This window comes from Dipteris shenzhenensis, chromosome 15 (assembly GCF_047967505.1).
Source record: "Dipteris shenzhenensis isolate YYH24624 ecotype China chromosome 15, Dip_SZ_1.0, whole genome shotgun sequence".
In the NCBI taxonomy this organism is placed as follows: domain Eukaryota; kingdom Viridiplantae; phylum Streptophyta; class Polypodiopsida; order Gleicheniales; family Dipteridaceae; genus Dipteris; species Dipteris shenzhenensis.
The window spans coordinates 53,456,523-53,469,062 of record NC_141610.1 but is presented as its reverse complement, the minus strand read 5'-3'; the positions used below and the strand labels follow the sequence as shown (position 1 = coordinate 53,469,062).

The 12,540-nt window shown below is 46.8% G+C and overlaps 1 protein-coding gene across 1 annotated transcript in view; it reads right to left on the bottom strand.

Moving 5' to 3' along the window:
* Positions 1-10,991, bottom strand: part of IMP4 (Ribosomal RNA processing Brix domain protein) — a 106,502-nt gene extending 95,511 nt beyond the window's left edge. Inside the window, exons 1-3 of the mRNA XM_087385901.1 lie at positions 10,490-10,991; positions 10,316-10,399; positions 1,619-1,728 (exon numbers count right to left, since the gene is read on the bottom strand). Of these exons, the coding sequence (XP_087242027.1) occupies positions 1,619-1,728; positions 10,316-10,399; positions 10,490-10,601 (306 nt within the window). The 5' untranslated portion in view covers positions 10,602-10,991. The remainder of the gene's footprint in view (positions 1-1,618; positions 1,729-10,315; positions 10,400-10,489) is intronic.
* Between the last annotated feature and the right edge of the window lie 1,549 nt (positions 10,992-12,540).

Sequence of the window (12,540 nt, the reverse complement as noted above, 5' to 3'; positions counted from 1 at the left end):
GCAGTGTCCAGCTCATTGAAGTTGTATGGAAGCTTGCTTATGAACAGCATGGCCAACTGAAAGCAAGTAGCTTGAGGATAAGAATCAGTGTAGTGCCTCCAAATTAGATGACGCTAACCATGTAAGGAGTGTTTCACTTCCACCTTTCTCCATCTATCAAGGCAGTTGCCAACTCATTTAAGTTGCGTGGAAGCGTGCTTATGAACAGCATGACCAACTGACTGATCAACCTTTTGGCCAACCATTTGCAAGTTCTTTTGAGAATCTTCACCTTGACAAACCCTCCCTCACCCAACATCAGCATGAATAATTGATTCACAATTGTTACTATCCATGCCGCATTGTTGGCTAGTGTAGATCTATAAGTATCTTCAAGGCCTCCCAAGCAGTCTGAATGTGCAACAGCATTAAATCTCCAACCGTCCTAATAATCATCAATAGTGCCACAACATCCCTAAGCACCCAATCTTTCATATGTGCTGGATCTGAACACTCTCAGATACCATATTGACAACAAAATAATAATGTCCCACTAGAATCTGATACCACATGTGGAGCTTTGATACACATCTCTGGTTCACAACTCAAACACCATGTAAGAGCAACAATGACCTTGTATCAATCACCAACCTTGAACACAAGCCATCTAATGTGGAAGTTGAATTGCCACAATATTAAACACCATCTTATCTTGCCTTCACACGTGTGCACACAAGTGGATAAAGAAACATGATCTCGAAAGAAAACACACACAGTAGTACAGGCAAAAATGCCATGTATGGGATATATGAATCAAGGACAAACCTGCCACATTAGTGTACCACTACTTGCTCCAAGGTACAGTTAAGTATGGCACCATTATATTATTAGACAACAGAGGTGGAGGTTGCTTGCTATAGCCGACGCTTCCCACAAAGCGGATGATAAAACAAAGAGGTAGCCCAGGAATCACACATTGCTTTCCTTGGTGTGTACTAGTGTAGAGATAAAACAAAAAGGTAGCCCAAGTATGACACGGTGCTAAATTCCAATCTAATGTGCAGACAATAAATGAACTGTGCTCAACAGAGAGAGTTATGCAAGCCGTATGTATTGGCCTAGGTGGCCCATGAGACTGCCCTAGAATAAACTTAAGAAGGATGCTTTGTTGCTGCCCACATGGCAGCCTGCTTGCTATACCCATGGCAGCCTCTCTCAATCCTTCCCTCCTACAGGTCTGACTCCCACTTGTCCTAGGGCTCAAAGGTGAGGAGTTCACATATACATTCCAAAACTAGGTTGTGATTATAGGGACACTAGGAGCCAATATAAACTCTGGATTGATCACATGCCTTCGCCAAAACTTTACTTACAAAATGTGTGTACATACATGAAACTATTATAAGAAAACAAACTAGAATTTGATTGACATGTAGATATACATCACAATCTCATAGCATCTCATGCATTCCTTTTCGGATGGTCCAACCCACTTATGTATGTTGGAATTTTATATATTAGATTCAAGACGAGATTAATTACCACTCATGCAAATCAAGTATCCACATAGATTAGAACTAAATGAAAGAACAAACTCAAATATAACACACAAACCAAATGTTGCCATATTCAAACCTACCTTTACAAATTGTGAAAGACGACTACTTGGATCTCTAGATGTCGTGAGCAAAATTTTTGGATCTCTATCAGTTGCATGTGCATACTCGTCATCAATATGGCTTGCAAGATCTATCAATCACAATCAATTATTAATTGTGAGTACTTTTTAATTCCATGATTCAGATGAATTTACATCTACAGTGAGCATAAAGCAAGTAAATACATGCCATTCCATTCAACTGCTATGGGAAAAAGTTAAAAAACAGAGGGTCGGGGATGCAATGCGTGTGAGAGTTGCACAAGACCCTAAAACAGATCCACGAGGCAGCATGAATACAAGAAGTGCGTGCTTCTCCCAAACCTATGTACTTGAAGGAGATACAAAGCACCAAAAATCCTATGTACTGTCTTTATTTTTTTTCCCAGAAAAAGAACCGTTTAGAAATTTTGAAAAACACAGATGCAGCAATTCATGAAGCATTGAAATCAGGGGTGCTAGCCATCCTGCAGCCTGCCTCTCAAGGTCTCATCTCACTGCCTAGAGTATCCCGGAAGCGAGCTCCAATGGCCAGAGGAAGGAGGGGTATACAACCAGCGGGTACCTACATCTGTGAAAATGGAGAAGGTGCCTACAAGCAAAGCCTTTCCGAACCGCTCCATGTTTAGGTGTGCGTCTTCTGACTTCCGCTGCTAGGAACATATGCTCCTAGATCATCACATCAATTGATCACTCAACAAGGACAAGGGCTCATTGCAACACCTGTCTCAGGATCAACCATTGGGACTGCTAACACACCCGGTTGTAAAAACCATGCACATTCCAGCTCAGTACTATCTAACTCATGGGAAGAACAAAGGCAAGGAGAACAAATCCCTGCTAGAGCTAGAGGCCTGCGAAGAATGCTACAAGCGGCCCACCTTGGCCGGTGGTTTGGAGGATGAGTAGTCCCAATCCATGCGTCGCCTCGACTAGAGAGGCATCACAAACGCCACTCAAACCTATTGGCCCAAGTCAACAAATCAGGTATGCTACTACTTGCAAGGGCCAAAAAGTGCCATCCGAAGAGGCCTGGGGGCGCCACATATGCACAGTGCTCTGCAAGCACACCTTACATAGCTGCACATGGACACATGCCACATCACATTATTTTTTTAGTATGCTCTATTTCCTGTGCTTTTTTCGATTTATGTAACAATAAGTCTAGTGGATGGTTAGACTAGCTTGGCCCATAAGTCATTTTGGAGATCAAACTCCACAAAAGCCAATAGTACAAACCCATTTGGACGTCATAGTCACAGCAACCTTTTGATCAAAGTGGCAGCGTTGGTGTCCAAATCAGTTTGCTTTTGAAGCTTGAAACAACCAAATTTAGGCTACCGTGCCTTGGTCATTTGGACTTAGATTTGCTATTGATGTCACCCTTTTGTCAACTAGGCTACCATGGACCTTGTGAAAACCCATCGAATGCCTTAGCCATGTAATCCTGCGGTTTCATGTTCAGATGGATGCTGTACTTCAGAAGGTGACACTACAGGTTACACAGGCTATTGATATGTGCCTTGATGAGGTGCACGGTTTGCTTTTAGAGCAAGTACACAAACAGTACGACGATCTAGTATGTACTCGATGTTCTAAATTTGAGCCTTTATAGCATGCTGTGATTTGTCTCAGGTAATGAATGCAAGATAGGAAGGAATTGGCCTTCTTCGAAGGCAGAAGGGGAAGTGTGGGTGCTTCTTCAAATCTCGGACGCACAGTGGTGGAAGGTGATGGACAAGGTGTACTGAAGCCAGAAGAGTACCTACTTGAGAGCTCAGTGAGAGTTCATGGTCCAGGTTATCTGGAAATATTCATTTGTTGCGGACCTTGCCAAAGGAAGGACGGGTTGAAATAGACCCTCAGAGCATGGTGCCTGGAGGTTGTTCACTCATTATGAGGGGGACAACTGGAAGATCGTGGCGGCTGGATTGCTCGAGTTCGAAGGCAGGAACATGACTGAAGGTGGTGGTGCCAAGAGGTGCTACCAGAGATGGACCTGTGTACCAGGATGGTGTGCGGAAGCGTAACCAGACCTGGTGGAGCAGGCGCCACTGGATGAAAAGCCAAGAAAAGATTTCGACATCAAAGTGTTCCAGAGGACTATGACCAGGGAGTCACTGGAGCATCGTCATCGACATGTTGGCATTGGGCCGAGATGTGTCGGTGAGAGGGGGTGTTGGAGAGGTCACCTCCCCATTTGTAAGCCCCCATATGAGGAGAGCGTGGGGGAGGGAGACCTAGGGCACGATGTGCCAAAGAGAAAAGAAAGAGAGGGGGCTGCCAATTGGGCAACATGGCTGCAACGGACGGAACCTGTGGAACGAGCAGATGGCAGGGACAGCAAGTCCTGGATCTAACCTGGCAGGAGGTCAGTCAGGAGCAGCAAACATGGCGGGGGATTGCACAGATAAAGGTGCCTATGTGGAGGGCATCTGTCTGCAGATGGGCAGCCTACAACAGAGCCTAGGTGGTGCAACCATGGAAGGGAGCAGCAGCACCTGGGTCAGCCATTGGCTGAGGCTGGTGGGTCTGGTTGGAGCCAGCAAATCAGGCCTGGAGATGGGCTGGCCAGGACAAATTGCTTCATCAACTTGACCTCACTACTTCAGCTAAGGAGACCCTGGACAAGCTCGAGAATGTTTACACCACATCTACTGGACCTGAGAAGCAAGCTTTATCTGCTATATTCCATGATCTATCCCTCTCTGCCATGGTAGATGATGCTTAGTTGTATGTGCTTTTGTGTTGAGTCTATACAGGTTTGACAATAGGGGGGTGTTATGGTGGTCTTCACCCCCAGTTGTGTCTTTCGAACGGACTAGAGTATAGGTGTGTAGAATAAGCCTCTTATCAGGCCTAACATGAGAGTTCAAGTGTTGGCTCATAGTCGGCTGATATCGTCAACCTAGTTGAGGTCTCTCTTGTTGGTCAGCATCTCCTAATGTCACATATTAGGTCATGAGTGAGGACCTTGTTATGGGTGTGCCCGACCCCCCCTGATGCTAGCCTAGTTTAAGGGCAGATATGCCTATGTGAAGGTGGCTCAAAGCCCTCAAAGCCCGATGGGCATGAGAGAGGGCTGCTATGTTGGCGCACTGCAGCAAGGTGTTCCCATGAGGGTATGGGCCAGATCCACCTCTCCTTTGGGCCTCTTTGTTGCTTGCCGCCACATGGCACCCTCTGCAGAGGCACCTTAGTTAGGCCTACTTGGGGGCCACCTTTTGTTGCTGTAGCCCCACCCCTATCAGGCCCTTTATGGGCAGAGGTGGGCCGACCTATGAGTCGGCCACCTAGGCCTGCTGGTCAGGCAGTGGGGGGCATGGTGGTCAGCCCCTATAGGCTATGCAGCAGCCCACTTATAGGGCAGGAGAGGGTAGGCCACTGGGGAGCAGCCCAGTCAGCTCTAGAGCAAGGAGTTCAGCCCCTTATACAGATGCATGGCGGGCCCTATTTGTAGTAGAGGAGGTCGGCCCTAGAAGGTGGTGGATTGGTCCACTCTAGGCCTACTGGCATTGACACACCATTTGCCCCACTTAGGTGTCAAGAGATCAACGAGGTCATACGTGAGGACCTTCTGCAACAACTACACACATTCCGGACATGGTTGAAACCAAGTGAGCTCTCGGTGAAGCTTAGCTTCTACAAAGATCACTCCCTATGCATTTCTGATAAGAGTTTTATTGATCCTCCAGGATGTGCTCTGAGTCACCCTCCCCATTCACTGAGGCTCTATTGGGCAGTTCTGGGTTTCTCCACGTTGAGAGTGGGCGAGCTGAGGGAGTACCACAGAGAGGCGCATATGCACCTTGTGTGATCTACAAGAGATTGAGTCAGAGGAGCATTTCATCTTTAGATGCCCAGTGTACTACGAGATCTGATGCCACTTTTACTATCTCTTGAGAGATAGCTTCAAACTGCTCTCCCGCTTCCTCGCTTTCCTAGACCAGAGATGTTTAGCCGCCTTCATCCATGAGGCAGTCAAACATCGAGAGCGCTTACTCAGATCACACAAACAGGGGCAAGGCATGCTGGAAGACTCTTCTTGGAGTATGATCACAAAGTTTTCCCAACCAGAGCGCACAGGTTATCACCCCACGGGCCTTCGACACAGACGTGATCTGGAGGCAACGACGCGGCATATCTGAAAGAGGACGGACACGTTCGTTACACTTGGAGACATCCCTTCCATGTTCGGGGTTGGAATGTGATCGAAAGGGGTCACCGTCCGACACAGAGTCACTGGCAAGAGAGCACACCGGGCAGCGCCCACATGTAGTCGACAACACTCTATCTCTGAGTTTATACTCCCACTGTCCATGGTCACTAGGTCCACCATGATCTTCTTGGAGAGGCTTTTATTCATCCTTGATAACCAGTGGAAGGATGAATACGTTAACCTAGGAGGAATTGGTCCCGATGGTGCTCAACCGGGAGAAGAGATTTATGGATTGTACATATGACATTTACTCATAGGCTTGTCAGTTGAGCAGAAGGGAAGGAAGTTGACAGCTAAGGAAAGGGAAGCACTAAAGGCCTCATGTACATGTAACCGTTGTGGCCAAAGAGGTCATTATTGACGGCAGTGTCCTCAGAGGATCAGTGAGGGCACTAGTGAGTAGAAGGGAGGTTTTGCGGCCGTCACGTCAATTGTCCAGCCTCCTAGTAGGACGAGGCAGGGGGCGCTGCTGGCAAGCTTTCTAGTTCCAACTGGAGGATAGCTTGCTTGTATATGGCAGAGCGGGACCTGCCAGACAGGTGCCATGGTGAAGGAGTCGTTATTCAAGGCAGGATTTTATGCAAGCCCTCAAGCCATGAGGAATTGTTCCCGCAGACTCAGATGGCAATATGTTCCCAGTTTATATTTTGTTTGGACATCATGACCTGGCAGATCCAAAGGGGGGTTTCCTTGTGTTCTGCTACAGCTATTGTCTGATCCAGACGGGTCAATTGATTGCCAGTGCAAGAATCGAGACACTGCAGATTGATCCCAGTGAGCAGTTGGATGCCCATTGTTCCTAGAGCACGTCAGTTCATCGATCTGGCGTCAGTGCACCAGTTGGGACCTGAGAGGGGGCTGTCTAGCTTTGTGATACAGTTGCCCATGCAAGGAAGCAGACCTTGCACCAATGGCAGTATCAGTTGGATTATTGGTACAAACGGATTATTCTACCAGTACTGGACCCAAGGAGTATGCCTAGCACCTGTGGCCTAGGAGCAGCAGTACCAGGTTTCCAGTGATCCTGCTAAGAAGGTTTGTGTCAAAGTGGGGGCCTTCTTTAGCAATCCCATTGTTCCAGCGGCACACCCAGCTCCATAGAGATCATGTTCCATCCAGGAGCTGAGAGCAGGTGTTGGAGGTCAACATCTCCTAATGTCACATGGATAGGTTAGGTCATGAGTGAGGGCCTTGTTGTGGGTGTGCCCGCCCCCCCGAGGTTAGCCTAGTGTAGGGTAGGGTAGATATGCCTATGGGGAGGTGGCTCGGAGCCCGATGGGCATGAGAGCAGGTTCCTATGCTGGCGCACTGCAGCGAGGTGTTCCCATGAGGGTAAGGGCCCAATACGCCTCTCCTGTGGGCCTTTGTGTGGCCTGCTTGCTGCCACATGGCACCCCGTAAAGAGGCGCCTTGGTTAGGCCTGCTCGAGGGCCACCTAGGCCACCTTTTGTTGCTGTAGCCCCACCCCTATCAGGCCCTTTATGGGCAGAGGTGGGAGCTGGTCGGGCAGTGTGGGGCATGGTGGTCAGCCCCTATAGGCTGTGCAGCAGCCCTCTTATAGGGCAGGAGAGGGTTGGACATTGGGAGCAGCCCAGTTGACTCTAGAGCCAGGGGTTCAACCCCTTAATAGGACTGCATGGCACCCCCTATTTGTCGCAGAGGTAGTCGGCCCTAGGAGGTGGTGGGTCAGCCCACCCTAGGCGTGCTGGTCTGCCACATGCAACAGCCGACTGGGGGGTGAGGCTGCCCATATATAGGCCCCCCTTCCCTCACTTGTGTCGATCTCAGTGTGGAGCATCTTGTGCATCATTGAGCAGAGGTTTTCCCCCAGCAGTTGTGGGGTTTTGTCCTGAGATCCCCTGCAGTCTCTCGTCTCTTTCTCTCCTTTCCAGTTCTGTTTGTGTGGTTTGCTCTCTTTCTCTCCATTTCTGTTCAGATCCACTGCACTTCTCACATCTCTCTCTCTCTCTCTCTCTCTCTCTCTCTCTCTCTCTCTCATATCTTCTCACCCTTGCTTTGAAGGGGGGTGTTGGATATCGAAGCCTTAGTGTGAGAAATCCTAGAGTGAATGTCCCTCACTAGAGTCGCATTGGGAATGAGACAAAGGTTTAGAGCCACATGTCATATGTGGTAGTGGTGGTGATTGAGTAGGAGTCTGAGGTGGAAGGTCCATATGACCTCACCTATGACGTCGAAGAGAAGGCCTCTCAGCCTATAAATGAGACATATACTTGCATCCATCACAGCAATGAGATCTTGTGTTTGCCTCTATGTGTGTGCCCAACTGTTACCTCCATTTTTGCTTCTCTCTCCCTCTCTCCTTCCACCATCATTTCTATCATATACAACAAATCCCTTGATATATGAGAATGTAAAAGATGCATGTAGGCCAAACCTTGCAAAAATGCTAATACCACTCTGTGTTTTCCTAGAACCGCTACACCTTGCTCCCAGGTCGAGAGCAAGGTATATATGATATCTAGCCAAATGTTGACAAGGGTAGTAGCAAGTTGGATCTACTAGCCGCCCCCCCCCCTCACAAGGCTACATCATAGACCAGCAAGATTCTCTCAAATCTTGAGTTGACACCCTGAGTTAGAATCCTCTGTATTCAAACCAAAGATGCATGTAAGTAATGCAAAGAAAACTAACCCGTAAGGGTTGAGCTAGCAAGCTCATCTATCAGCCTTAAGTTCAGTATTCACAACCACCCCCAAGCCTAAGGTCTAGACCACCGTGGAAGCTAGTCTACTTAAAGCTTAGGTCATTCCACCAAGCTGCTATTCTAGAGCCAACGTGTCCACATCCATAGGAAATACTACTCCCCTAGATGCCTTGCATACCACGCCCGCGGTTTGTATTTATAAGCCTAGCTCAAGGTATCTTTAGCATCTAGCCCAACTTTTAGAAGTCATGCCTAAAGTAGGTTACCTTTCCATACTTTTCCTTAAAGCCAAGCTTTTCACAAAATAGCTTGCTTTTCTTAAATTAGCTTTGCCTTTTTGGATCAACTCTACCCACTCCATATAAACCTTAAGTGGAACTAGACCCCTAGTTAAATTTCACCCTAACCACGGCCATCATTGATACCAGGTTAGTTTAGTCTTAACAATAGCATGGCCAACTCTAGGCTATACTATCATGAACCCTAGACCAATTCAGATCTTAGGGTGGGTTCAGACCATCCGCCAGCCATCCTCCAAAAGGTGGTGTGAAGTGCTCCTGTCCTAGTTGGCCCAATAAGACAGACGGGCCCGACACTAACGAAAAGATTTGTGTCCGGCCCATGAAGGCTGCCCACTCCATAGCCAACTCCTGCAACTACTACATAATTGGCCCATTCCATCTCCTTCGACCGCTACACCAATGACAAGTTGATGACATAAATTAGCAGCATGAGGAGCCATAGAGCAGATCAATGGAGGAAGGGGATATAGGGTGGGTAAGGGCTACTCTCCTATCCCCATTTGCAAGCTCGAAGGAGACAAGATCCAAAGGTGTCCCAAGGTCGCAAATCCTCCATGTCAAACTCTTTTGGATCTCCTCTCTGCACTGCTCTTGATTAGTTATATCTACATTCTCTTCCTCTCCACTCAAAGCACATCTTGCTTGCAAGGGCCACGAGGCCTCCCTACTTCTAGGAGAAGTGTGACCAAGCAAACTCCATCTTCTCCCTTTTCGAGGGAGGGCGGCTGGAAAAGTGGGGTGAGCCAAGCCCTGCTTGCCAAATGACCTCTCTCCTTGTAGCATAAACATTGGCCTAGGAATCTAGTGGCCTCAATCCTCTAGCAAAACTCTCCATCGCCCAAGGTCTCGAGTACCATCAATCCTAAATGGATTGATGGTTCTCATCAATCAGGCCGTAGCTTCAGTAGCCATCGCACATAAGTTACCGAAGGTGATATCAAGACAAGAGCCTTCAAGACCGTCATGTTCGCATTGAAGTCAATTGAAGATCATGACCTTGGTCTGCCAAGGTTGACCTTCATGTTCCCACTATGGCAAATCTCTATAGAACTAATATGTGTCTACCCTCTCCTGTAATTGATATCATTATGTAAAATGAAAATGAGATTCTCTCCAATGGGATCTAAAAAAGATGCTACCTCATAGGTATAGAGTCCAAGGAGGGTGGGAGATAAGGACATGACTCCATATGAGCGTCGCATGTCTATGGCAATAGGATAGATCTCATCTTTGTTCATTTGGCTTAAATTGGCCATTGATAACCATAATAGACATTACAACTAGAGTACTCTCTCTTTCGGGAAAGGTTTAATGGCTTGTACTAATGAGCACAGATTAATCAAATGAATTCCAACAAATATTAGGCAAGGAGGTAGATCGAATACAAGAAATATCCTCAACAAACTAGCATGTACTTGTGACAATATAAGTTGTGACTGAGAACTTAGAGGAGAAACCAAATACGACCATATGGGCTAGTTGAGCTGGCCTACCAGCAGTTTGTTCATCTTCGAGATCTATCTCCTGCCTCAACGCAGCCTCTTCATTACGAACTTCGGTAGGGATAGACTTGCCCTCTGATTCCAGAAAAGACGAAAGAGTGAGTCAAGATAAAGCGAGAGAAGAATGTAGCTGTCACAGGTAACCAGACGTTACAGTGATAGCACCTTCCAGGGCCTGTCGAATTTTGCGCTTCTTCTCGTAAAGGGCACGCTCTTTGCCTTCCAAACTTTTGCGATAGAGATACTCACGCCTAAGGCGTATGTTTCTCTTGAGCATTTTCCAGAAGATGGAAATCCCTGAATAGAATAGAGTGAACCTTAAAGGCCTTCTAAGTTCTCATAAGCCAAGTCCAATTGTAGATGCTCTTGTTAGAATTGCACTGTCATTAGTTACGCTCTTTACACAATTCGGGGTGCCCATGACCGGGGCGGCCGACCAATAGGAGGCCAATTTTTTAACGATGAGCTGGCATCTTGTTACACGCACACACCACCCATTACATCCTGCCCTCTCCAAGCCCTTCCATGGGCAACCAAGATTGGCTACCCATCGATTTGCACCCTGCAAATCTGCCAACTCACTTGTGTTTTCAGGGCCTCGCAAATCACAAAACCATAGCTAGAATGTCTTTGGGCACGGGTGGGCATTAAATCCACGATGAGTTGTAATGGGGTGCGCCCATTCAAGAGTTTAAGCAATGTAGTAGCACATGAATGTATGCACAAAATAAGATGCTCTTTTTTTCATGCACAAGAAATGAGTGCATAACTAGCACCAAATATTGTTCAATTTCACCATTGAGCAAAACATAAGAGAATTTTGATTTGCTAACACAAAACCAATTGAGATTTTAAGAAAAAGAATTATGAGTCACATGATTTTGGGTGTTACTTCATAATTGTTAACAGCCACGATTGACACCACCACATATTGCACCCTATGTAATCATGTTGTAAGTATGCGCTTAAGGATTTTATTAGGAATTGCCTTGAGGCCGTATTGGCCCAATAAGATTTTTAAAAGTAGGAACAATAGAATAGAGAAGGTAGGATAACAATAGAATTACCTTAGAGCTGTATTGGCCCAAGAAGATTGTAAAAACTAGGAACAATAAAGAGCATAGGGTTGGCGCTCCTTTCAAAAGGTGACATGTAAAAAAGGCCAAAAGTTTGACTTTGGTCTTTAGTTGTTGTATGCAAGTTTTGGTGAATGCCACCCATCCTCCCTTCCCCTTCTCTTGTCTCTTTACTCCCCTCCCCTCCCCCTCTCCCTCTCTCCTCTCCCATCCCTTCTCCCCCTTATTCACCATTGCAACAACTCCGTGAGCCACTTAAGTGACACATGTCGACCGTTCGTGCTTGCATTGCTCTAACAAGGAATAGCTTGGAGTAGGACGCTCCATCAGCATTCTTGCAAGATCCTGAAGAACAAATTGATGCTAGAGGGTCCTATGGTCTAGAGAGCCTATGGTCAGTTATGTGTGTGAGTGAGTGGAGGACATCTAGTGTGAAGATGTACTCGAGTTTGTGGTAGGTCTCAGTAGGTGTGAATGAGTGAATCTAGGAGTGTGGTGTATGATTGAGATATTCATGGAGATGGTGGCATGATTATAGGATCTCGGTGGTTTGTACTATAACATCATCTATGATGCTCATTGGTGTATCTTGGTGCTATATATTGGCCTTCAACTCATGAATAAACAATCTACTTTGTGTCTACTGCCTCCATCATGTGATTTGCCTCTACTTCCTCTCCATGGTTCAACATGTGGTATCAGAGCTGCACGATTTTCTGATATATCTTTCCTAGTTGAGCTTGGGAAGCTCGTTGTTCTTCCACTTTGTGATTTCTCATGGAGCTGCCTATTTTTCTGAACGTGGTAAGCTAGAGGCATTACCTTTTGCTGAAGGAGATGTTGCACTGCTGTTACTGGATGCATTCCACAAGCTCGAACACTTGTGCCAATTTTTCATCAAGATGACGTGCGGGTATAGCAGTGTCACTCCATCTCTCTGCTTGTGAGTTTCATGATGACTAGCTAGAGCTACATATCCCATCAAGAACGATTGAGTTCCTTCCGTAATCTTCCCACGACGCACTCTCAGGGATGAGGTCTAAAGTTTGCAGCATGGCAATGTAGCTCTCGGGCATGAGGTCGCATTGGGGGTGGAGCGATGCTCTTTTTAAAGCCGACAATTCTCATGTTGCAGTACGT